We start from the raw sequence: 27,500 nt of genomic DNA, 5'->3' as shown, positions 1-27,500 counted from the left end.
TGAATTACTAGTAAGTACAACCTGTTACACATTGTTACCTTGCATTATTTTTTTTTTTTTTTTTTTTAGTGATCATCCCCTTGTTTATAAGTGTGAAGATGTTTGGAGTTTGATTTAAGGACCACTGTTTCCATAGACTTACCACTAACCACTGCCCCAAGGCTGACTTGGCCTTATAAAATGCAGGCTCATTTTCTGAGACTTTTTTTTTTTTTTTTTTTTTTTTTTTTTTTTTTTTTTTTTTTTTTTTTTGAAAAAAGGTGCATCTTGTAAGCCTTCAAATACGGTATTTATTCAGAAAGGATGTACAGTGAAATCCCTCTTATCCAGCATCAACGGGACCACCGACATGCTGGATACTTGAAGCATGCCGGATACTTGAATAGAAGTGAAATTATGTCCACAATCAGCACCCTACACTCACGCATCTTACCATAACAAAGATCAGCTGATCGCTGTGCTGCGCGTCGCCACCCGCGCTGCCACCTCACACTCACCAACACACAATACTACTGTACTAACATTTTCTTTAATACTTTCCTCTTATAAATAAGTTGATGAGTTACAAAAATAAAGTACGTATACACTTATTTGCTTTATTCAATATTAGCCAACATGTATAGCATTCAATAAAGATATGAAAATGTACGAGTGTTTTTGACACTTTTTCGCTCCCCACACCTCTCATTCAACACCCTCCGGGTCATCAACATCATCAGATTCTGTACTTGTTTGCCCCACTTCTTTTCCCTTACAAGCTACTTTAAACTAGTTTCTAATGTCTCCTTGTTTGTAGCTCCTTCTAAGCAGCAAAAACTCATTTTCAATGCAGTGAAGGATCATAACATCTCGGGTTGACATGTATGCGCACTGCTCAGCAAACCTGACAAAGCCAGCTATGTGTTTTGCAGCCTGTTCCCAAGTTACTTTAGGCTCATTATCATCATCATCATCATCATCACTATCATCACTAATTTTCTCTAAATGATCTTCAACTACAGCGTTGATAAGTTCCTCGTCTGTGAGAGTGAATGTTACGGCCTGATTTTCGTCCACGTCCACCCATTCCTGTAACGCTTCATCTGTCACTTTAGGTTGCACATTTCCCTCAGCTCGCTCACCACCGAATTTTTCATGCCACCTACAAACCCTTCAAACTCCTCATCATCCTCATCATCACACATCATCAAAGGGTACAATTTGCGCCAACATCACATCAATGTTTGCCTTTTAATGTCTAGCCAAGCAAGTGAAGCCATGAATATCGCATCCTTAACAATAAATTGTTTTTGGAACTCGGGGATTGTGCCGTCCTCATAATTAATCATAATTTAATCGATTTTATGAGTACACATTGATTTTTTATTGATTTTAAGGCTCTGGGAAAAATGTGCCGGATACTTGAAGCTGCCGGATACTCGAATGCCGGATGAGAGGGATTTTACTGTATTGAATGAACTTAGTGACACAGAACTCAACAGAAGATAGTTTAGCCCTTGCAGGTATTCTCTTTGTCACTGATCTAATGAGGGAAGCCTTACAGAAGGACACTGAGAAGCAACCCACTTACTGCCAAAATGAAGGTGATCATAACACTTAGACATCTTGCTGCTGGGAAAAGCTACTGAAAAAATGTAGTTGTGCAGTAGTGATGGTGTTGGGAGTCATCAAGAGAGCTACAGGTGGCTCTGGATAACTCCTGAGTACCAAAAACAGTTTGTTTACATCAAAGCTTTTCAACAGGATCACATTTACCTTATTTCAAAGATTTAATTACTGTCTTACACTCTGTGTCTCTCCTCCAAATATATAAAAATGAAGTAAATATTTATAGAAACTATAAATTAGTAATAAACAGCAGCTTTTGCTGCCTTTTGATATTTGAAATCAAGTAACTTTGTTCTAGAACTTAATTATGTTACCACAACCGAAGCAATAATGAGTTCAAAATTTTGTTTGAAAAGGGAGGTGTTTGGCAACCAAGGTTCCACTGTATTAAGAACAAAAAGCAAATCACAAGAGTAAAAATATCCCACATGATTGCAGTAATAAATCAGAGGTAGTGGCCTAATCACGGTGGCAAGGCAAAGAACACATCACAGGTGTTGAGATGTCAGCAACACACTTAAATCGGACCACATTTTCATTTTCAACATTTTTTTTACATAATATTATGGTTGAAAAATATGATATAGCATCCTTGCCTATAATACGGTGTTATAAATCTTTGGGTGAAGGAAATTTCAAAATTAAATCTACAGGAGGCCTCACATTTATATATAAGATGCAGGTTGATTTTTTTTTAGCCATTTTTATGATGAAAGGTTCATCTTATATGCTGTCAAATATGGTAAATGCAAAAGCAGTTAGTTGAAATGAGTGAAAATTTAACCTCACTTTACCTTGCTGAGAAGAGTCGAGTGCCTACTAGGATGGTGCTGAGAATGGAGATGTTATTGTTTGGAAGGTTAGCTTTCTTAGAATTCATGGTTAATTAATTTACTAAAAATTTACACAAAAAACAAAATCACGTGAAAATTCAGAGTTATAGCACAGGTTGTTCACTTATAGCAGAGGTGGCTCACAAAAGCTACTTGAGCCTTCCATCACCAGAATCTCATGCACTTTATATTCTTGCCTGAAATCATGCCAAGTCTGTCCTCCAACTAGCCAAAAACTCCTTCATTAATAGAAAATGTCAAAATCTTTCAAGATCTAACTCCCCTCGTGACTTCTGGCATCTAGCCAAAAACAACTCCAATAACTTTTTTTCTTCTTTCCCTCCTTTATTTCAACCAGATGGCAGCACTACTATCACATCTATCGCTAAAGCTGAACTCTTCACTCAAATCTTTGCTAAAAACTCAACCTTGGACGATTCGGGATTTGTTCCTCCCTCTCCTCCACCCTCTGATGCTACCTTGTCAGAACCCATACTGGCAATCAGATAGGTCACTGTTCTTCTCCTAAATCTATTAACAGTGGTGTTCTTCAGGGTTCTGTCCTGTCACCCACTCTCTATTATTCATCAATGATCTTTTAAGCCAAACTTCTTGTCCTATCCACTCCTACACTGATCATACCACCCTGCACTTTTCCACGTCTTTTCATAGACACCCAATCCTTCACAAAGAAAACAGTTCATGCATGGAATCCACAGAATGCCTGACTTCTGATCTCTCTAAAATTTTTGATTGGGGCACAGCAAACATGGTATTGTTCAATGTATCAAAAACCCAATTCCTCCATCTCTCGACTCAACAAAATCTTCCAGACAACTATCCCCTCTTCTTCAGTGATACTCAACTGTCCCCCTCTTCTACATTGAACATCCTCAGTCTCTCATTTTCTTATATACTAAACTGAAAACTTCACATCTCATCTTTGGCTAAAACATCTATGAAGTTGGACCTTCTGAGACTTCTCCGCCAGTTTTTCTCACCCCCCGCTGCTAATTCTGTACAAGGGCCTTATCTGTCCATGTATGGAGTATGCTTCACATGGGAGGGGGTGCGGTTCCACACAAACCGCTCTTTTATTGCATGTCTAGTTATCTTCTACCACTATTTTCATGCCAACTGCTCTTCTGATCTTGCCAACTGCATGCCTTCCCTCCTCCTGTGGCCTCACTGCACAAAACTTTCATCTTTCTCACACCCCTGTTCTGTCCACCTCTCTAATGCAAGAGTTAACCAGTACTCTCAATCATTCATCCCTTTCTCTGGTAAACTCTGGAACTCCCTGCCTGCTTCTGTATTTTTACCTTCCTATGACTTGAATTCCTTCAAGAGGGAGGTTTTAAGACACTTAACCTTCAATTTTTTACTATCCTTCCAGACCCTATTTGGGGACCGGCATCTCAATGGGCTTTTTTTTTTTTTTTTTTTTGAGTCCCTCCTACATAAAAATAAATAATAATAATAATTGAATGGTAGCAATGGGGTGGGCAGTCATGACTTTGTCTCAAGAGAGGTAAACAAGGTAGCACACAGTGTCATGACTCATTTTGACCCATACAAGTTCTAGCATGCATCATTCCAAACAAAGGTCATATACCAAGCTTTTTTTTTTTTTTTTTTTTTTTTTTTTTTTTTTTTTTTTTTTTTTTTTTTTTTTTTTTGAATGTGTGTGTGTGTGTGTCCAAACAGGATGTATACCACATTGGACTTATTCCAAAGTGGATGTATACCGAGGATCCTGCGTTGTGTGAAATTCACAAGATTGTGTGACATTCCTCTGTGTCCCACAATGCTGTGTAAGATTTATCCATAAAACTTAGTGTTTAATAAACCCCTCATAATCTTGGGCATACAGTTGTGTGTGCATAAAGCATTCATAGCTTTAAAGATAAATATGACAAATTAACTTTAAAAGACAGGACATTACAGGTTTGACTCAATCCTGTAAAAATACAATTAGGCAAGAGCAGTGTACACACACTCCCAAGCCCCTGTATGGTAGGATCATTGTTGGGCACGATAACTAAAAATTTATCGCAATAACCAATAAATCGATAATGATAACTTTATCAGCGATAACCGATAATCAATCACTGGCAATAAATTTTATTGCCCAATAACTGATAAATCAATTAATCTAAAATTCCAGTACTACCAAAAATGATATTAATATTTTAAATAAAAACTCAATGAATCCAAATTTTTTTTTACCTATTTCTTAGAAAACTTAGAAAAATCTCAGAAAAAAAATCAAATTCAATGTTTATTCAATCTCTTCACTAATGAAAAGTACTGTTTTAAGTAAAATAACTACTTTTGATTTTGGAAGTTTAAAACTTCAGCATTTTCATGTTCCAAAAACTAAAATGATCAGTTGTTGCTAGTTTGGAACCGAAAGTATTAGCGATACCTATGAATCAGTAACAAGGGAAAAATAATTATCAGATAACCAATAACCCAATATCGTTATCACAATAACGTCCACCTATGGGGCAGGATGTCACATGGATGTTTGAGATCTGATCACTACCACTATTACAGATGAAGTACAGTAGTTGCAGACCAGTAGCTAAAACATCAGCTATTAACCTTGTAGTAGATGTATTGTGTTCAATCCTGGTTCACCACTGGTTAAAATGTTTATTTACATTACTGTTATTTTTTTGTGTTGTCTGTGATCAGGATCGAAGGTCTTTTGATTGATTATAATGGTGGCTGGTGTGTGGCAAAATGACTAACCCAGCAGGCTTATGGAACCAAAGGAGCTGTGCCTCCTTCTCCTCCTCCTCCTCCTCCTCCTCCTCCTCCTCCTCCTCCTCCTCCTCCTCCTCCTCCTCCTCCTCCTCCTCCTCCTCCTCCTCCTCCTCCTCCTCCTCACATTGGATGGGTGGGTGCAACTTAGGGCCTATGGATAATAATAACCTTTTGTTTTTCTTATCACTGGTTTCTTGTCTGTTACAGGGCATACTCCATTGTGGACTCCTCCCGAGTCTCCACCTTCCTCATCTCCATCCTCCTCATTGTGTATGGCAGTTTCAGGTGAGTTGCTGTCTAACTGTTCACTAAATAATTGTTACACTAAACCATGGGTTCTCATCCTATGGTGCACATGCACCCAGAGGTATGTGAGGAATTTTTAGGGCTACATGACAGGTCTGTTTTAAGACCTGGAATAACCCATGAATTCATAGGCAATTATTATTGTCATTGTGTACAGTACTAACAAATTTATGGGCACATATGATAGTAGATTTCATATACCAACTTATAAATACAAATTATTGGACACATTTATTATAATTTGCTGATGAATTCCTGGATGCATATGTTATGTTCTGACTGCATTCTGAGTAAGGGGTACATGACTAATACTGAAAGACCTCAAATGTAGGGGTACATAAAATTAAAATGTTTAGAATCCCTGCTCTAAACCCCTGTGTAAACCTTTTAAGTCTATTGAACAAGCCAGGCATTTAACAAGCTAATGGTTGTTAATTTTAAGAAGCATGGATAGGTGGTCACTAGTAGCAACTCTTATTCCTTTGTGTATCCCTCCACACTTCCTCCACCCAGAGTTGCAACTGTTTAAACATGTATCACTGAACTTATACTATGTCCTGAGTTCACTTAAAGAACTCATTGTAGTAACCATTGGACATGGCAACTTGCCTTGTGCCCCAACTAGTTTGTTATATATCAAAGGTTTATTATATATGTACTTGATGGATGTACTCGTATACCACATAGATTATGCATGGTGTGAAAACACATAATGCAAGTGCTTATTTAACTGAGAAAAAATAGGAATGCATTTTGTGGAGTTTCATAATTTGTCTTGTTTTATAATTTATTTACATATTTGTAAATGTTCCTAAAACATACAAGTGTGGCTTTGCTGCACAGGGCATTTGTCTCATTCTCATGGTTATTTTGCCCACCTTACTGATGCAAAGGTTAATCAGTACATATCTCCACTCTTAAATCTCTTCCAGTGGTAAACTTGAACTCGACTGGTTTTGTTTTTTCTCCTTATGACTTCTTCATGATTTCAAAAGAGGAGCAGCAAGACACCTCTAGAACTAGATAGATCAACTTATACTTGTATGTTGTATATCAATAACATATGTATGTTCACACATACTTATGCTTAGAGAGAAAAAGCCAGCCCTGCATTCAGTTGAGGTATTTGCTTTCTTGTCTGAACAGTGTTACTTGAAAGTTTTGTTGAACAGAGTGATCAGAAGTTTTGCTGTTGCTGACCTCTTAGTTGGTAATTTGGGTGGCAAATAAATCATGATGGTGATATAACCTTAAAAATTACTTATCCCAAGTGGTTTATTTCTGTCCTTAATACAAATGATAATTTATTTATGACCGAATTGTATCTATTGCCAGTAAAAGATGAGTTCAGATATCAGTTGTCTTGCTACTTTGTTTGTAAGTTAGCTGATTAGTAGTAGATGTAACATTTTTTTTATTCAGTATTATTTCTTACTGAATGCATGGATTAGCCATGGTGAAGTTGTGTGTGTGTGTGTGTGTGTGTGTGTGTGTGTGTGTGTGTGTGTGTGTGTGTTTCTTTTCCACCAGCATGATTTTTGTGATATTTCCCTGCTTTGTTAATTTTTTCTATGCTAGTAACTGTTCATGTTCTGTAAGCTGTTCTAATAGAGCTGCTTGTACAGAGCATATCTCCTGACATCCATTAACAAATCACATTTACCAACTTGTCATAGCAATGGATGAAAGCTACCTTGAAGTCAAGTATTTATATGCAAGAAAACAACACAAATGGTATGCAGAGCAAAAAAGGATAGAAAAGTTGCCAGATGTTTTAATGGACTGATGGAATATTGTATGCTTGTAATAGTCATTACTGCATGTTGCTTCATGAAACATTAGTTTTATTACAAAACTGACTGTTTTGTTTAGTTGAGATTTATAGGTTTGCTAGTTTTACAAGTGCCTTACCAATATGCATGCCTCAGACTGTGAGCTTCTGTCCTTCCTGGACAGCATGGAGTGACTGATGCTTTTGTCTTTATTAAAATTCCTTGGACGGTACATGTAGGACTGGAATGAACGAGTGACAGCTGATGGCAGATAAATGTTACTTCAGATTCCTTAAATTTTTTTTTTTTACAGTTGTGCTATACCTAGGCATTGGCCTGCATGTTCCCAAGTACTCCTGGTTAGTTACTAATATTTTTAACCAAATAAAAGCTGTACACTGATAGTCACCAATGAGTAACTTTCAACATAGTAATAAACATTTCCAGCAAACTTCAGATTTGTTGAATGTTACAAAATGCTGATGTTCACATGTGCAGTTGTTGAGAGTATGTTTTCCTTATTAGAATAGCTGATATAAGGAAACATTACCATTTGTATCAAGATGGAGATGGTAAAATAGTTTATCTCATGTTTATATATATATACATAGTGACGGAGGGGTTTAAGATCAAATACCACAAGTTAAACCATGGTCACAAAAAGGAGTATAACACAGGTCCCTTTGATGACAGTGAGGTGCCATTTGGTATTTTGACCAACTGAAGCTATTGCTTGCTCCTAGTCGTTGGTGTTATCAGATATCAGACAGACTATTTGCTCGTATCTCCTTATGTTAGCACTTGGCAGTTCTGTTCATTTTATACAAAAATATCTTGGGCAGTTTCACATCACTGCTGCATGAGAAGTGCCAGAGAAAAAGCAGATATGTTGAGCAACTAAATAAAACATTTATTTCTTTCCATTATTCATCATAGTGCTATCTTCCTATACCAAAGGATTGGGGCCTAGAAACCCTACTGAGTTACAATAAACTATGATTCTTGCCCTGAATCAGTAAACATAACTGTCAAGAAAATTTGTTGACATACTGAAAAAAAAAAAACAGATAGCCATTGCCAGTCTCATCTCTGAGACAGAGGATTTTACAAAATTGAGACTTGATCTTAAACCTGTTTCTGGGTGTTCCGGAAAATTAACACAGGCAAATAGCTTATGAAGAAGTTAAATGCTGAAAACTTATAACACCATCACAGCAACCCTACCTGACATCCTTGATTGTGTTGCAGAGTAATGTTCTGAAAGAACTGGATCAACACTCTCATTCTCCATCCAATAAAACTCTTGTGACTGGCAGAATGCATGCTTCTTGTCCCATTTTTGTGAGGAAGTAGAAAGATTTAATTTGTGAAGACTGGAAAAGGTCCCGTAAATGTGTGGTGCACAGAAGTAGAAGTCCCTCACACATGAACCCTCTTGACTTTTGTTCTGCACATCTGATTACTAGACACACACCCTTAGCCATAGTTTAGCACTGTTCATTGGAGAGAATAAGTGTGGAGGATTTATATGCTATCCAAAAATATCAAAATTTAAATTGATTTTTTGCATGACCATATATCAAATTATTTATCGCATCCACAACTTCACCTTATTTATGCAAGACAGTGCATTGTGGCACAAGGCAAAGCAGGTCATGACATGCTTGATAGACAAGGAGATGAACATCTTGGGAATTCTCCAGACCTGAATCCTGTCAAGGAGCTGTGGTCTCACATGAAGCTCAAGTTTAAAGAAAAGAACATGTCTGCCTTTCTTGTCCTTGTTGAACACATCAGTGGCATCTGAGTGCACAGAACTGGCCTGGATTACTACAAAAAAACTTGCTGACTACATGCCTTGATGCATTCAAATTATTTTGAAGACACATGGTGGACACATAAGATACAGGACTAATATGAGAAGTGTATTTTTTTTCTGTAATAATTCTGGATACTACTTGTGGGTATTGTATGTTACATAAACCTCTAGATAATCACCCTCAAAGTAGAACAGACAGAACATTGTTTTTGTTCCATTTGGTTCTGGCTTAATTTTCCTAAGATATAATATTGATATTCAAAATTTTGTGTAGTATTATATAAGAGATTATGTTTTGATGCTCATATTTCTCACAAAGAAATGGGGTTTTGCATAAATATTGTGATGTGTATGCATTTAATATCACAGCCATGAACCTCTTTGCATTTTATGGGTCAGTATTAAATTTAGAAAGTGTCAACAGTGACATTGTCTTTCAGATCTCTTAATCTGGAACAGGAGGCAAGAGAAAGGGAATCAGAGAAAGAAAGAAATAAGCTACTGGGAATAGCCACACCTGGTTCTTCAAGTGACAATAGTAAGTAGTGTGATTGTTCATTTCGGTCATCATAAGACTTTGTTGTCCATGCTGCACAGAGTACTTAATTTTAGTTCACCTAATCCATTGTAATACTTATTTCAGTTGTTATCAATTTAGTAATAATGAGATTCTTAAACAAATACATACATACCTGGTATTAAATTCTAAAACCAACATACATGCGGTTACATTCCAGGAGCATGTACAGTAAAAACTATGGCAGATCTAGAACTTTCGAGATCCATAGTACTTACAGTACTCATAACATAAAACTAATAAACTACTGAAACACATTTTACAAGTACACAAGCAAGTTGAAACATGTATGTAAGCTGAAAATAATTAAAAAGGAAAATAATTCATATCTGTTCTAATGCCACGTTACATTGAAATAAATAAAACAGATAAGTGGTGGTGGTGGGAGGCAGAATCCATCACATGAAATGTTAAGCTAAGAATAGCTTCTGTTACTATCTGTCCTGGTGAAGCAAGACACACATCCTGCTCCACCAGGAGGGACTGCTTGGCCAGCAGGTGGTAAAGCCAAGTGTTTAGCTCAGCATCAACTAAAGTCAGTGGCCAACCCATAGGTCCTAAGTTCTCTCTCTCCTCTCTCTCTCTCTCTCTCTCTCTCTCTCGCTCTCTCTCTCCTCTCTCTCTCTCTCTCTCCTCTCTCTTCTCTCTCTCTCTCTCTCTCTCTCTCTCTCTCTCTCTCTCTCTTCTCTCTCTCTCTCTCCTCTCTCTCCTCTCTCTCTCTCTCTCTCCTCTCTCTCTCTCTCTCCTCTCTCTCTCCTCATCTCTCCTCTCTCTCTCTCTCACACTTTTATTTAATATTCTTACTCATCTATACATAGAAATTTGAGGAGTTATTTTTTCCATGTGAACTATGAATTATCAAAGGACTAGTTACAAGGAATATGTATAAATGCTAAACTCAGTGGTGGAAGTAGGTGAAGTAGCAGATGTAATCTTGTCAGTCCTTTGTATATACTTGTGAGTCTTTCTTTGCTTTGTTCATAATCTTGAAAAAGTATGTAGCTTTTAGGTTTTTTATTAATTTTTATAAAAAGAATATTTATGCTCAAAGTTTCACTGAAATCCATATGAGGACCCTCCTTATATTATGTGCACCTAAAAATAAATTTTTTCAAATTTTAGAATATAGTTTTAAGTAATTTTCAAGCTTTGGTACTAGTCTGATTCTTTTGCTGAAGCTTATTGATGTGTTCTTATAAAACATCATTTTGATTTGTATTTTGTAAGAAAGTTAGACTTAAAATATACAGTGTAATGCTTTAATCACTAGGCTTGTATTTGCCATGTTGGACTTACAGATTTCTTTTACCAAGAGTAAGCAACTCACCTGTAGTGTATGCCAAGGCAAGGACTCCCTCAATCCAACCAACTTTTTTTTTAGGAAAAGAGTAAAATGCTAGCCATGCAGATTTTTTGTTTTAATGTAGCTATATTTGTATTGGTAAAGTAGGTTTTGTGCTTCATGATTACTTTGGTAAGTCAATAAAACATCTTATACAAATATAGTGTTGTCATCTTTTCACTCTAATAATATTTTGCAGATGTACAAACTCTGGACACTATGCAAGCACTGTGTCTGCCTCTTGGGGCTTCTGTGTCCCTGCTTATCATGTTCTTCTTCTTCGACTCCATGCAGATGTTGTTTGCTGTGTGCACCGCAAGTATGTAAACTCACTCTTAAGTGACAGTTTGTATAAATTCTGAGTGAGGCTAAGTTGTATGATTAAAGTGCAGGTTTATACTTTTTTTTTTATGGTGTCTTTTAAATATGAAGATCTGGAGTAAATCTAATAACCATGGTAGTTGTTATTGTTTGGCTCTTATTCTCCAAGTTATATATCTTTAGTACAAGTGCAAATAAAGTTATCAAAATAACAGTAATTATGTGCAAGTGTAGAGAGAAATAAGGGAAGAAGAGAAGTACTCATTTCTATTTTTCTCCCCAGTTATAGCCACAGTAGCACTGGCCTTCCTGTTGCTTCCAATGTGTCAGTACATCAGCCGCCCTTGCTCAGATAACAAAAAGTAAGTCATTTGTTGTGTCTTTGATAATGTAAGCATTGTAGAAATAATGACATGTACAGTAATGGAATGAAATTTTCAGAATGATCCCAGATATTTAAATCTGTGGAGGGAGTAATCTAATCCTCCAGCAACATTATATATATTCTCTCCAACACTGTGAACATGCACCAACATCGTTCCATAAAGTTTCTTTCTCCCTTCCAGATCCACATGCACCCACAAACATCTATAGTTCCCCCTCTTAACTTAATAGTTTTTCACATTAGTCTCAACCAAACACATACTGCTGCACTTACAGGCATACCAGCAAGACTGCCCCTTTCACCACCACTCTCCAAACCAGATATAACCTTCCAAACTCATGTTTACCCTTTCCTTTCATCTTTGTCTTGTCCAGAATTAAAACAAGAAATGGAGATCATATTATCCTTATTTCAATTATGCTCTATATTTATTCCAAACTGCCTTATAAGGACAAACAATTTGTAAGAAAGAGGATAGATATAGTTTTAAGATGTAACAGAGGTAAACCACATCTGGTACCAGTTCCTGATATGGAAAAATCCAGGTTTGCTAGTGCATCTGATCCACATGCAAGAATAGTCAGTCAGGGCCTGTCCTCTTTGTCATGGCAGACACAGAGGATAATGACGGTTTTTAATTTATTTATGAGGAATGTAAGAGAGAGAGAGAGAGAGAGAGAGAGAGAATCTACCTAGTTGTATTGTACAGGGCATGAGCCAAAGCTCATTTTGTCCTGTCTCCATAACCATATTTATCCATTATCTCTTTAAACATATGTACACTGTTTGCCACAACCACCTCTTCCTTCAAATCATTCCAGATTTCAATAGTTTGATATGGGAAGCTGTATTTCTTGATGTTGGTCGATCATCCACTCTTCTTTATTTTCTTCCCATGCCCCCTCGTCGGTCTCTCTCCCTCCCCCATCTGTGGTACCAAGTCATTTCTGTCTGTTCTTTCTACATTGTTTATTTATTTGTACATTGTTAACAGGTCTCCTCTTTCTCTTTGCTCTTGTAGTATTGGTAATCCCATTTCTTCAAGTCTTAGTTCATAGCTTAAGTCTTTCAATTCTGGTACCATCTTTGTTGCTATCCTCTGTATTCTTTTCAGTTTCCATGTATTTTTTTTAATTTTTATGTGGAGCCCAAACTACTGCTGCATATTCCAATTTAGATTGCATCATGCTTGTTATAATTTTCTTCATCATTTCTTTATCTAAATAGTTAAATGCCACCCTAATGTTTGTTAACAAGCTGTATGTAGAGCCAAATATTCCATTTTTGTGTCTTTCAGGTTATGGTGTGTCCTGGATCATTACTCCCAAATCTTTTTCTTCATTACTTTTTGCTCTTATTTCTCCTCCCATTTTGTAATTCCATGAAGGTCTCTTTTTACTTTTTTCCTATTTCCAACATGTGGCATTTTCAGGCATTAAATTCTAGTTTCCATCTTTGGCTCCATGCATATATCTTGTCAATATCCTTTTTTAACTCCTTGCAATCATTTTCATCCTTTATTATTTTCCTTATTTTTGCATTATCAGCAAAAAGATTTATATAACTATTTAGAACATCTGTCGTATCATTTACATATATTTGAAACATAATTGGTGCCAACACAGATCCTTGCGGTACCCCAGTTGTCACCACGCCAACTTGAATTAGTGTCTCAGATTACTGTTCTCATTTCCCTCCCTTGTAAATAATCATCCATCCATCCCAATGTTGCTCCCTTTAGTCCTCCATCATTCTCTAACCTCCACAAAAGGCCTTTGTGGGGAACTTTATCAAATGCTTTTTTTGAGATGCAGGTATACCGAATCAACCCTTCCGTCCCTCTCTTACACTCCATCTATTACTCTCATATAAAAGCTCACTGGATTTGTGACACAGTCTCTCCCTTTCCTGAATCCAAATTGCTTTTCTCTAATTATCTTTTCATCTTCTAAATATTGCACCCATCTATTTTTAATTACTATTTCACAAAGCTTGCTTACAATACTTGCTAGTGACACTGGTCTGTAATTTAATGGTTCCATTTTATTTCCCCCTTTTGTACAATGGGACTATGTTAGCCCTTTTCCATTCCCTTGGTACTTTTCCTTCTCTCAATGAGCTGTTGATTTTATCCCATATGGGCTCCTCCATTTGTTCTCTGCATGCTTTTAATATCCATCCATTTACTTGATCTAGTCCCATAGCTTTTCCAACATCCAGCTCTTCCAGCAGTTTTTTGATTTCTTGTCTCTTTACTTGTATTCCCTCATTCTGTGATACCAAAAATGGTATCACAGAATGGGGGAATACAGGAGATACAAGTAACTACAAGCAAGTACCTGGATCTTAAAAAAGCACTCTATCCTTCTCTCTGTAACTTCATCTCAAGTTCCTTTCTGACCATTCTATTGTTGCTGTGGTAGACGATCACTGTTCTTCTAAATCTATTAACAGTGGCTTTCCTCATGATTCTGTCCTGTTATCACTCTTCCTATTACTCATCAATGGTCTTCTAAACCAAATTTCTTTTCCTATCCACTCCTATGCTGATGATACATCCTGCACTTTTCCACATCTTTTTTCCAGGCATTCAGCCCTTTAGGAAGTAAACAGTTCATGCAGGGAAGCCACAAAACACCAGACTTCTGGTCTCTCTAAAATTCTGATTGGGGCAGTGCAAACTTGTTATTGTTCACTGCTTCAAAAACTCAATTCTTCCATCCATCAACTCAACACAATCTTCTAGACAACTATCCCCTCTTCTTCAATGACACCCAACTGTCCCCCTCTTCAACACTGAACATCCTCAGTCTGTCCTTTTCTTATAATCTAAACTGGAAACTTCACATCTCATCTCTAGCTAAAACAGCTTCTATGAAGTTAGGCATTCTGAGATGTCTCCCAGTTTTTCTCACCACTCAAGCTGCTAACTCTGTACAGGGGCCTTATCCGTCCATGTATGGAGTATGCTTAACATGTAAGAGGGTGGGGTGGGGATTCCACTCATACTGCTCTTTTAGACAGGGTGGAATCAAAAGCTTTTCATCTTATCAACTCCTCTTCTCTAACTGACTGTCTTCAGCCTCTTTCTCATCGTTGCAATGTTGCATCTCTTGCTATCTTCTGCTATTTTCATGCTAACTGCTCTTCTGATCTCCCTAACTGCATGCTTCCCCTCCTCCCACAGCTTCGCTGCAGAAGACTTTCTTCTTTCTCTCACCTCTATTCTGTCCACCTCTCTAATGCAAGAGTTAACCTGTATTTTCAGTCATTCATTCCTTTCTCTGGTAAAGTGGAATTTCCTGCCTGCTTCTGTATTTCCACCTTCCTATGACTTCAACTCTTTCAAGAGGGAGGTTTCAAGACACTTATTCTGTATTCTGTATTGTATTAAAAAAGCAGTTTTTATTACTACTTTTAACTGTTCAGGGACCAGCACTTTTTTTATTTTTTTTATTTTTTATTTTTTTTATTTATTTATTTATTTTTTTGCCAGCGTCCCTTCTACATAAAAAAATATTTAAAAAATGAAGAAAATAGCGTTATTGTATGGATGTCTTAACAATTTCTTTATAGAAACAGTTACTTAAAAGTTATCTTTAAACTTTAATTACATCAACTGGGTTGCATATCATCCAGGTAAAGATTTTCATATAATTTCTTTCAGAACTTCAGGGTGTAGGTATGACTTTTAAAGAAATAATTATTGTCCACAGAATATCATTTGGAATGTGTGGGAGATTCACTGGAGCAGAAATAATGGCTTTCTGTCTCTCCGTGTCCATCGTTTGCATCTGGGTAATGACTGGTCACTGGCTTCTCATGGACGGTAAGTGTTGGTGCTATAAGAGATCACCAGAACTTCATTTGCTGTTAAAGTTCTAAAACTGTAGGATATAAATTTAATTAATTTCTACTATATTACCAATAATTTTTGTAATTTTCTTCTTGCTCAGTTTAAATCATATGCAGTCGTTTTTCTGTCTTCATTTGACTAAGTGTTTCTATCAATTTGTATTTACATATTTACATTTTTTTTTTTTTTTCAAGCTTATTTTATCCAGTTTTTTTATTAAATTATTGTACTTTTCTTGAATTTATTTGTGTTCCTTGTACACACCACTGCCTCTGGTAATGCATGCCACTGCTTTCTCTATTTGAAAAACTATTTCTGTACATCTTTATCTGCTGCTATCATGTAAAGTTTCCTATCGCATTCTCTTGGTGGGTTTCATGTTTTAACATAAGTCATGTATGTGTACTTTTCTACATTAACTTCGGCAATATTCACAGCCTTAGAACAGATTTTCAATCTTTGAAATATTATTCTCCTCTACTAAACCTCATCTTCTTTTCTTCACTGAATACTGACAATAGCCCTTTCTTTTTTTCCCTCCTACTTTCTCCATCCTCACTTTCAATCCAGAAGTGGATATTACATTCACATGTATGTTACTACCTTTACAGCCAATTTTCAAGATTAAATAGAGAAAATTTTTTGCTAACATGTACACAGAGAGGTCAAGAATGGGTGATGATCCTTTAGGTTTCACTTTACGTACTGTATTAGACACTAGGTATACTACCAAGAATTATGTATCAGATCTGACAAACAACAGTGTTGACAACTGCACAGAAGCAATGAATGCACTGAGAAATACCACCATGCACTCTGTGTCATCTAAGAGGGCAACATATACCAATGTTATAAATCCTAACCTTACAGTGCCAACTATATATACCAATAAGCATAACGTTAGTGAGTTACATAGAATTCCTTTCATTTGCTTCTGTGTGTCATTTCACTCATTAGAGATAGAGGTAGGCAGATGGAATAGGAGGGGACATGGCCTCCTCCCACTGGAGAAGCTGTACACATGTGGAAAGATCCAGACTGAAGAGCATGTTGTTGTTTAGTGTCCCTTGTCCAGTGAAGTTCACAACATGTACAGTATAACCAGTATTTGTGATTTATTGACAGGCAGAATGAGGGATGAAGGTGTTTGTGGAGCTATAACCTTGTATAGCTCCGCAAACATCATCTCTCATTCTGCCTATGAATAAATCACAAATACTGGGTATACTGTACATGTTGTGAACTTCAATGGATGCTTTCAATACATGTATGAATATTTGGGTTTGCTCATGATTTTTGGTTCAATTTTTCATCTTGTGTGCATTGTTGATGAACCATTTAAATCATATATTGTATAATTTGTTTGGTGAGGTAAATAAAATATCTCTATTTTTCTATGTGCACAGTGACCAAACGTTTTCATGCCCACGCTCTTGTGTCTTCCAAATTTTCTACCACCTGGCTTTGACTTTAGGGACTGAAACCAGATTCATCTATACTGTATGCCTCTCATTTCTTGACTAGTATATTTAACTTTCAAAGTTCCTCCCTGTCTACCATCCTCCAACTATTTTATACCTTCTGTCAAGATTCTTTCAAGTAATGTTTTCCATTTCCTCACTGCCCTCAACCTTTGGAAGGCTTAGGGACATGATGGGATCCTTCTTAATGTTCTCTATAACTGTGTGTTTAGCTCACCCCTAGCTTGTCAGACTCTTAAGTATTTGTCTGTCAACATCTACTTTCCTGCATTTAGCATGTTTGTTAAAAAGCTGACCACTCTACCTTTCAATTTTTTTTTTTTTTTCTCAGCAGGAAGATCCTTTAACATCTGTCACTTTACAGCCTTATATTAGATTGCCAGTACAAGTTTTTCATGGCTGTTCTACTGGAGATCTGGCCTTCTTTATGTAGTTTTTGTCATCCTCTTCTTTTTAATTCTGATGAAACTTTCACTGCTGGATTAGACATGTCAAAAGCAATTAATATCCAATCAACCCTTCTGCAGCTTCTATCCATCTCTCTATAACTTCATCTCAAAATTTTCATATTCAAAGTGTTTATGTTAAAAGTTTATTAACAGTGGTATTCCTCAGGATTCTGTCCTGTCACCCACTCTTTTTTTATTATTTATAGATGATCTAAAATTAAACCTAACTCATTGCACTGCTGATGATATGATATAGTGGTATGCTGATGATACCACTCTGCATTTTTCCCTTCAGGAACCAGGAACTTAACAAATCATGCACAAAAGCCACAAAACTTCTGACTTCTGATCTTTCTGGAATTCCTGATTAGGACAGAGGAAACTGAGTGTTTTCCAATGCATCCAAAATCCAGTCTCTCCATCTATTAATACAACCTGCCCCTCTTCTTCAGTGATATGCAACTGTTTCCCTCTTCTACACAACATTCCTAGCCTGTTCTATACTAATATTATAAATTGGAAACTTGACATCTCATCTCTCACTACAACAGCTTCCACAAAGGCTCTAGTGAGAGGAAGAGAATGAAACTTTTACAATGTCCAGAATTTTGTGATTTCCAGACTGTTGTTCCTTTTAGTTCAGGAATTCAAGGGTATATTGTACAGTCCAGTACATTATAGTAATACCATACATAGTATCAGGTAAGCATACAGCATCATACACAATACAGTATAAGAGCAAACTTAACCCTCAGTGTGCCAAATAAAGTTTGGCTAAGACATTGGACAAATGTCTTCTTAGTGTGTGTGTGTGTGTGTGTGTGTGTTAGTCTCTAATCATTATTGTTTTAGAATTATCAGCTAAAAGTGACAAAAGCATAATGTAGATCTCTCGTGCCCACACTTGAATCTTCCAAGTTTTTGACCATCTGGCTATGACTACAGAGTCACTCTCAAACTAAATTTATCTGTGCTGTATATCTCTCATCTAACTCCTCTGACTATAAGAAATTCTTTGACTACTTAACTTCCAAAGTGGAGCACATTCTGACTCTCTTCCCTTTTGTAGAGATCTCTATTCTTGGAGACTTCAGTGTTCACCAGCTTTGGCTTTCCTCTCCCTTCATTGACCATCCTGGTGAACTAGCCTTCAACCTTGCTATCCTCCATGACCTAGAGCAATTGGTGCAACACCCTACTGGTATTCCTGACCGTCTTGAAGATACATACAACATTCTTGACTTTTCCTGACCTCTAATCCTTCTGCTTATGCTGTCACCCCTTCTTCTCCGTTGGGCTCCTCCGATCACAATCTCATATCTGTATCTTGTCCTATCACTCTAATCCCTCCTCCGGATCCCCCTAAGCGAAGGTGCCTCTGGCGTTTTGCCTCTGCTAGTTGGGTGGACCTGAGGAGCTATTTTGCTGATTTTCCTTGGAATGACTACTGCTTCCATGTCAGAGACCCGTCTGTGTGTGCTAAGCATATAACAGAGGTGATAGTGTCTGGCATGGAGGCGTACATTCCTCACTCTTTTTCTCGACCTAAACCTTCCAAACCTTGGTTTAACACAGCTTGTTCTCATGCTATACATGATAGAGAGGTGGCCCACAAGAGGTACTAAACCTCCCATCACCAGAATCTTATGCACTTTATATTTCTACCCAGAACCATGCCAAGTCTGTTCTCCAACTACCTAAAAACTCCTTCATTAACAGAAAGTGTCAAAATCTTTCAAGATCTAACTACCCTCATGACTTCTAGCATCTAGCCAAAAATATCTCCAATAGCTTTGCTTCTTCTTCTTTCCCTCCTTTATTTCAACCAAATGACACCACTGCTATCACATCTATTTCTAAAGCTGAACTCTTCACTCAAACCCTTGCTAAAAACTTTACCTTGGACTATTCTGGGCTTGTTTCTCCCACTCCTCCACCCTCTGACTACTTCATGCTACCCACTAAAATTCTTCATAATGATGTTTTCCATGCCCGTGCTGGCCTAAACCCTCAGAAGGCTTATGGACCTGATGGGGTCCCTCCTATTGTTCTCCAAAACTGTGCCTCCATGCTTGCACTTTGCCTCGTCAAACTCTTTCAGCTCTGTCTGTCAACATCTACCTTTCCTTCTTGCTGGAAGTTTGCCTACATTCAGCCTGTTCCTAAAAAGGGTGACCGTTCTAATCCCTCAAACTATCGTCCTATTGCTTTAATTTCCTGCCTAAAGTTTTTTAATCTGTCCTCAACAGGAAGATTCGTAAACATCTATCACTTCACAACCTTCTATCTGATCGCCAGTATGGGTTCCGTCAAGGCCGCTCTACTGGTGATCTTCTGGCTTTCCTTACTGAGTCCTGGTCATCCTCTTTTAGAGATTTTGGTGAAACTTTTGCTGTTGCCTTGGACATATCAAAAAGCTTTTGATAGAGTCTGGCACAAAGCTTTGATTTCCAAACTACCCTCCTACGGTTTCTATCCTTCTCTCTGTAACTTCATCTCAAGTTTCCTTTCTGACCGTTCTATTGCTGCTGTGGTAGACGGTCACTGTTCTTCTTCTAAATCTATTAACAGTGGTGTTCCTCAGGGTTCTGTCCTGTCACCCACTCTCTTCTTATTATTCATTAATGATCTTCCCAACCAAACTTCTTGTCCTATCCACTCCTACGCTGATGATACCACCCTGCACTTTGCCACGTCTTTTCATAGACATCCAACCCTTCAGGAGGTAAACATTTCACGCAGGGAAGCCACAGAACGCTTGACTTCTGATCTTTCTAAAATTTCTGATTGGGGCAGAGCAAACTTGGTATTGTTCAATGCCTCAAAAACTCAATTCCCCCATTTATCAACTAGACACAACCTTCCAGACAACTATCCCCTCTCCTTCAATGACACTCAACTGTTCCCCTCTTCTACATTGAACATCCTTGGTCTGTCCTTTACTTATGATCTGAACTGGAAACTTCACATCTCATCTCTAGCTAAAACAGCTTCTATGAAGTTAGGCATTCTGAGACGTCTCCGCCAGTTTTTCTCACCCCCCCAAAGCTGCTAACTCTGTACAAGGGCCTTATCCGTCCATGTATGGAGTATGCTTCACTTGTCTGGGAGGGCTCCACTCATACCGCTCTTCTAGACAGGGTGGAATCAAAAGCTTTTCGTGTCTCATCAACTCCTCTCCTCTAACTGACTGTCTTCAGCCTCTCTCTCATCACCACAGTGTTGCATTTCTAGCTGTCTTCTACTGCTATTTTCATGCTAACTGCTCTTCTGATCTTGCTAACTGCATGCCTCTCCTCCTCCCATGGCCTCACTGCACAAGACTTTCTTCTTTTTCTCACCCCTATTCTGTCCATCTCTCTAATGCAAGAGTTAACCAGTATTCTCAATCATTCGTCTCTTTCTATGGTAAACTCTGGAACTCCCTGCCTGCTTCTGTATTTCCATCTTCTTATGACTTGATTTCCTTCAAGAGGGAGGTTTCAAGACCCTTATCCTTCTGTTTTTGTCTACCGCTTTTGATCCTTTTCTGGGACTGGCATTTCAATGGGCTTTTTTTTATTTACTGGATTTTTGTTGCCCTTGGCCTGTGGCCCTCCTACAGAAAATAAATTAATAAATAGAAAATAAAACTTCTGCCTTGTGGAAGCAAGCTATGGTAATTTTCTTTTCCTTTTTCCAGCAATGGGAATGGGCCTATGTGTGGCATTCATTGCATTTGTGCGCCTTCCCAGCCTGAAAGTGTCGACACTGCTTCTAACTGGTCTACTGGTGTATGATGTGTTTTGGGTTTTCTTTTCATCATATCTCTTCAATGCCAATGTCATGGTCAAGGTGAGTGTACACTGCCCTCAAATTCATTAGTTTCAATGAATACTTAAGTGTAAATATGACTAGAAGGACACTGAAAGACCAATGAAGTGTGTTACTTTAGAAAATACCAGTAGTTTAGGTCTTAATGCTTACCTTTTTTCTTGAAATATCTACAATTCTCCCTGATTAATTAATTTACTAGGACTTGTTCTAGTTTGGGAATAGTTTATTTGTTCTTTCATAATGCCTCCAGTAATAACCACAAATTGTCATTGGAACTTAAATTAAGTGGTTTTCTTGGTGAGTTGTAGTGCCATGTAGTAAAATGGAATCTGGAATATTTTGGGTAAGAGTCTATATCATTAAAAATTCCAGTTTGTACAATTCACTATTAGCAACTATGGTTGAATTGAATATTTGTGTGCCCCCCCTCCTCTCTCTCTCTCTCTCTCTCTCTCTCTCTCTCTCTCTCTCTCTCTCTCTCTCTCTCTCTCTCTCTCTCTCTCTCTCTCTCTCTCTCTCTCTCTCTCTCTCTCTCTCTCTCTCTCTCTCTCTCTCTCTCTCTCTCTCTCTCTCTCTCTCTCTCTCTCTCTCTCTCTCTCTCTCTCTCTCTCTCTCTCTCTCTCTCTCTCTCTCTCTCTCTCTCTCTCTCTCTCTCTCTCTCTCTCTCTCTCTCTCTCTCTCTCTCTCTCTCTCTCTCTCTCTCTCTCTCTCTCTCTCTCTCTCTCTCTCTCTCTCTCTCTCTCTCTCTCTCTCTCTCTCTCTCTCTCTCTGGGGAAAAGTAATTCTATTGACTTAATTTCATAGACAAGAATTATTCTATTATTATATTTTTTGTCTAGTTAATTCACCCAGTCTGCCACAATAAAGAATACAACCCAATTTGTTCTCAACCAAATTGTACTTTGATTTTTCTTGAATTACTTGGACATGACAGTAACTATCATCTCAACTACTCACACACAAGTTGGTCTCTGATTGCTTAGTAATTATTTCACTGTCTTTTTATACTCATCAGCCATTGTGTCCAGAATGTATCAGTACCTACATTACATGGAGACTAGTGGTCTCTAGTTGAGACTTTTGAATTGGCTGATCTCCATTCTACTATTTATGTTAACACTTGTGTGACAGGTTGCCACCCGACCAGCAGACAACCCTGTGGGTGTAATGGCACGCAAGTTACATCTGGGTAGTATGGGCCGTGAGGCTCCTAAGCTTTCCCTCCCAGGAAAACTGGTCTTCCCTTCCATGCACAACAATGGACATTTCTCAATGTTGGGCTTGGGCGACATTGTAAGTTAATCCATTATTTACTATTTGAAAAAATAAGATGCTTAGTGAGTTAGTGTAGGTTAGTAAGAGAAAGTAGTAGGGTAGCAGCACGTTAACCTAATCGAAGTTCTAGATATTAGACTTTTTTAAAAACAATAAATTCCCATATCCCCATATCTAATAATACTCCTCTGTAATAATTACAAAAAGTTAATGTGGTATATGAGGTAGTCTAAATTATAGGTGTTAGATATTTTAAAACTATCAAATCAGGAGCTGTAAACAAAGTGTACATGTTAACCTTTAGAACTTAGCTATATTCAACATAATATGAGTGAGTATCTAGAGGCACACAACTGATGTTGTGAAGGAGAGCAGCAATCATGGTAGTATTGTTGGTGATGACAAATTCACCTGCAATGGATGTGTGGCTTTGAGTGGAGCACAGGTACTTAGAGCAGCCATGTACCTTAAAACTAAATGTCAAGGGATGACAGTAATTTCAAAATCAGAAAAGTGTTCACAAAGATTCCACATGAAAAGTTGTAGACTTACTGAATGTGGTGTGTAGCTAGTTGTGACATTAGCTGATTTTATTATCATAGACATGTACCTTCATTAGCCTTACCAAACACTTCCTTGGTACTCTTGCTACTGTTAATATAAAACAAGTGAGGCTTGAGAAAGGTTTTTCTTTTGCTACAACAGTACAACACAGTGATGAGAAAGAGCCACCACAAAAAGATATGGGTGTTATTAGGACCATTCATTAGTTTCTTTCCAAAGACAGTGGAACAGTCCTAAATGAGATCAGTGATTTCATTAATAATACCTTAAATACATAGATGTATGAATCTGACTCATGTGTTTGGTAAACTGAGGTATAATTGTATAACTGATTATGGGAATTTTTTGTCATTATATAAGGGTATTTTATTTCTATAAAGGTTAAAAAGGAAATTGATTCTTTAAATTGGCAGTGCCAATGTGTCACCATCACATACCAGTATAGAGTTTTGTAAACAAATCATTGTGAGGACTGTGCAACACAAATTCCACATCAAAAGCATATCTGTTGTTCATCGGAAATTTTGCCAATTTTGTATTGTTGCAATATTGAAATTTAGCTGCTGAAATCAGCTAGTAAAGTATTTTGTTAATGGAAAGAATGTATGAAAGAATTCTTTACCTTAAACAGGTGATGCCAGGCCTTCTGCTGTGTTTTGTTCTCCGATATGATGCCTATAAGAAGGCTCAGCTCCTTTCTGCTGAGGCTGGGGTACCTCCACCTTCTAATTTGGGCAAAATAAGGTTGGTTGTTTTTTGGTTTTTACTTGATTCTTGTTCTGATTATATGAGAATACTAGACTTCCCACATTCAGATACTACAAAAAATATATAACAATGACAATTCTTATATGTAGGGATGTACATTATATTCTGCTTTATTGTATCATTATCACACTAAGTATTTTAAGTTCAGCAACCTCACTTATTTTGTGACCAAATCTCAAAATGTATTTGATAATACATTACCTTGAATAAATGTCATTCTCTCTCTCTCTCTCTCTCTCTCTCTCTCTCTCTCTCTCTCTCTCTCTCTCTCTCTCTCTCTCTCTCTCTCTCTCTCTCTCTCTCTCTCTCTCTCTCTCTCTCTCTCTCTCTCTCTCTCTCTCTCTCTCTCTCATTTATTGCAATCTTTTTTAGTTTGTTATCTATAGATTTGCTCAAATATTTTTCTTACCTATACTTGCAGAAATTATTAAAAACATTTAGTTACAAAAAATAATGAAAAAATATTAATATTAAATTTTTGTTTCCTTTCTTTCCTTATTATAGAATTTTGTTACATTGCACTGTATAGTTTTATAAACTTTATTAATGAAATACATTATCAGTGTTTTATAATTATAAACACAATGATAGTGCAGTACTTTTGCATAAATCTGTTGTTTGTTTCCATGTTCTTGTAAATGCGAAATTATCAACTATCATTTGCAGCTCATTCACTCATCTGAAGGTGCAGCTCTGTGCCAAAACCATGCATGACTCTTTTTTCCTCACAAAAGCTATTGTATACGTTCACACAGCTATACACACTAACTTCAACTTTATTAGGAAATTAATAGGATTATTATATTATATGATGAAAGGAGAGATGGTAAGTGTGGACATCTAAAAGGTAACTACATCATAGGATATGAAATTTAAATCTCATCATCCAATTAAAGTTAAATGTGATGCAAGGAGTGAAGTTTGATTAACAAAAGAAAATGTGTATGGAAGGAAAGGGAGTAAGCCACTGAGCAGTTAAGATTGTCATGCACAACACTATTGAGGATAGGAAACAAAGAAGATAACGAGTTGGGTAAATGTAGTTTACATATTAAATGAAGAGCAATTTCAGGGTATGTGAGAAAGAAGGAAAGCAGAAAAGTAAGAATGTGTATTGTATGTATGGACAAAAATGTAGTAACTTCTGCTATGTTCATCCTCTGGCAGAGTTCTTGAGATTCTTCAAATGATAAAGGGAGACCTATAATTATTTATCTTTTCATGAGGTACATTTCCACCTCAAGATTTTATTAGAATTTTTTAATATATTCCTTGTGTATTAATGTTTTTCTTTTTTCTCTTTTTTTTTTCCGCCCCCATATTTTCAGTTACTTCCATTGCTCCCTGATCGGCTATTTCTTGGGCCTGTTGACAGCCACTGTGTCATCAGAAGTATTCAAGGCCGCACAACCTGCTCTCCTGTACTTAGTGCCCTTCACTCTCCTTCCTCTGCTCACTATGGCTTACCTCAAGGTGAGCTATATTTATGTTTGTTTTCAGATAAGGTATGTTATGTATAAACTTTAGACAAAAAATTGGAAGGGAATTTATGCAGAGAGTGAGGAAGAAATTAGCTTGGGAAATTGTAAAAAAATTAATTAAATTAAATTAAAATAAGTAAATAAATGTGAAAAAGGTATTTGTCTTATGTAAGGAAAAAGATACTTCGGTATTGGGTAAGTAAATGTTGTGTTTTTAGATTAGTAAATATTATATAAGTGGAGTGCAATGTAAGTGACTGAAGAATGTTAGAGAAAAAAAATTTTGTTAAATGTATAAAGATAATAAAAGAGAATACTTCTGAAGGACGACACATACATAGAGGAAAGTATGACATCCAGTCTTTTGCTTCTGCTGGGATGTGAGATCACAACTCCTCACCTTGATTCCTGTATCCATTATTTTTTAAATACACAGGGTTTACACCATACTATGAGATGAGCCCAAATTATCTCCACCTGAACCAGTATTTGAACCAAAGTCTTCGTGGGCTTGAACTGAATACAGAATGTAACATGAGTTTCTGCAGATATTGTTAGAGGTGAAAGTACAGGTTATTCTAAGTGGAAAATGTTCTTTGCTAATGTGCATTTTGAGGCGTTGTTTAGCCTTGGTTTGAAATTCAAGTGTGGCTGGGTGACAGCAGCCAACTGGGTATCCATGCCAGGACGTGTTAATGCGGGATGTCTGATGGTGAAATTGTGAATAATTGAATCATCATTTCTACAAGTTTTGGGGCATTGCAGTATCCCTTAATGAGACAGTTGGTATTAACAGACAAGTGATTTACTGGTAAATGTTACACAATGACTGTTGTATCTGTCACATGGTCACATTTGAATTTCATACCACAGCTAAACAACACCTCAAAATGCACATTAGCATAGAACATTTTTTTACCTAGAACAACCTGTACTTTCACCTCTAGCAATATCTGCAGAAATTCATGTTATACCCTGCATACTGACCCCTACAATACCATGCTACTACAAATAAATGAACAACAGTGATTATGGGAACTTTGATACATAGAAGATGAATACTAGTTAATCTCATTCATAATATGTAACCCTAACTGTCTTGGTGCATGATGTACTCTGAAAAAATGTACATGCTTCCATCATTGTGAAATATCACATTATGCAGAAGTTACTCAAGCATTACACCATTTCACAAGATATTATGTTTTCTAAAGTGATGGGCTGGTGGTAGGGTGCAAAGCCTATTACCTCATGTGTCACATTTGTGCCCCTGCAGGTATTTGGCTCATGTATAAATTTAGAACATCTCAGAGTGTAGGCCAGTAGTTCTTAACCTTTTTTAATACCACTCTCTTCCAAGAAATTGTCCTTCCCTCCACACTCCTGTGCATCAGTTAGTGAAATTTCCTGCCACATTTATAAGAAATTTTAAGCTTTTTATGGGGTATAAATTAAGCACTAGTGAGATACTTGACACTGCTCATCACAAATCACATCACAAACTGACTTGCACTGCAAGCACAAAAAAATGTAGACTGTGATTGTTGTGAGAGTATATATGGTGGCAAGCCACAAGCATTTTGGCTGGCCTCATATATGCTTAAGGAAACTCACTTGGACCCAAATCTTTTACTTATTATTGTCCATGGTTTGTCCCACTGATATTTAAAACCATACAATTGAAAATCATGAGTGACTTCTTTTTTTCCCCCCACTTTCTAGGGTGACCTTCGAAGAATGTGGAGCGAGCCTTTCATCATCCAGACCCAGAGCAAGAACCTTGATGTGTGACTGTGGGTGAGATTTAGTTGTGTAACTGTGAATGTGAGATTATTGTGTCCGTGAACATTAATAGAAACCCTTAAATGTGCATCATAGAAAACTGAAAACCTCTATAATTTTCATCTAATGTACAGATAATACAAACTGGTGAACAGTGAGAGGAACATATGATGTACATGAGCTTTGATATGCTGCCACATGACTTGCTGTGTCAAGAAACAAAAGCTTTGGAATTCAATTTTGTACATAGCTTGTAGCATAGTAATGAAGAAAATGAACATATTCAAGAAGCA

The 27,500-nt window shown here is 37.1% G+C and overlaps 1 protein-coding gene across 3 annotated transcripts in view; it reads left to right on the top strand.

Moving 5' to 3' along the window:
* LOC135110906 (signal peptide peptidase-like 3) overlaps positions 1–27,500 on the top strand; it is a 69,803-nt gene that overhangs the window by 41,613 nt on the left and 690 nt on the right. For 2 of the 3 annotated variants that reach the window (XM_064023543.1, XM_064023544.1), the window contains exons 3-12: positions 5,421–5,498; positions 9,551–9,648; positions 11,229–11,348; positions 11,634–11,712; positions 15,452–15,564; positions 21,204–21,355; positions 22,469–22,630; positions 23,808–23,920; positions 25,273–25,417; positions 27,148–27,500. The exon at positions 27,148–27,500 is cut by the window's right edge and continues 690 nt beyond it. In XM_064023543.1, the coding sequence (XP_063879613.1) occupies positions 5,421–5,498; positions 9,551–9,648; positions 11,229–11,348; positions 11,634–11,712; positions 15,452–15,564; positions 21,204–21,355; positions 22,469–22,630; positions 23,808–23,920; positions 25,273–25,417; positions 27,148–27,216 (1,129 nt within the window). In that variant the 3' untranslated portion in view covers positions 27,217–27,500. Of the gene's footprint in view, positions 1–5,420; positions 5,499–9,550; positions 9,649–10,131; positions 10,223–11,228; positions 11,349–11,633; positions 11,713–15,451; positions 15,565–21,203; positions 21,356–22,468; positions 22,631–23,807; positions 23,921–25,272; positions 25,418–27,147 lie in introns of those variants that run through there. The other variant, XM_064023545.1, reaches the window with a different exon arrangement.

Source organism: Scylla paramamosain, chromosome 21 (assembly GCF_035594125.1).
Source record: "Scylla paramamosain isolate STU-SP2022 chromosome 21, ASM3559412v1, whole genome shotgun sequence".
In the NCBI taxonomy this organism is placed as follows: Eukaryota; Metazoa; Arthropoda; class Malacostraca; order Decapoda; family Portunidae; genus Scylla; species Scylla paramamosain.
The sequence above is the reverse complement of the archived record's forward strand: the minus strand, read 5'-3'. Positions and strand labels throughout refer to the sequence as shown.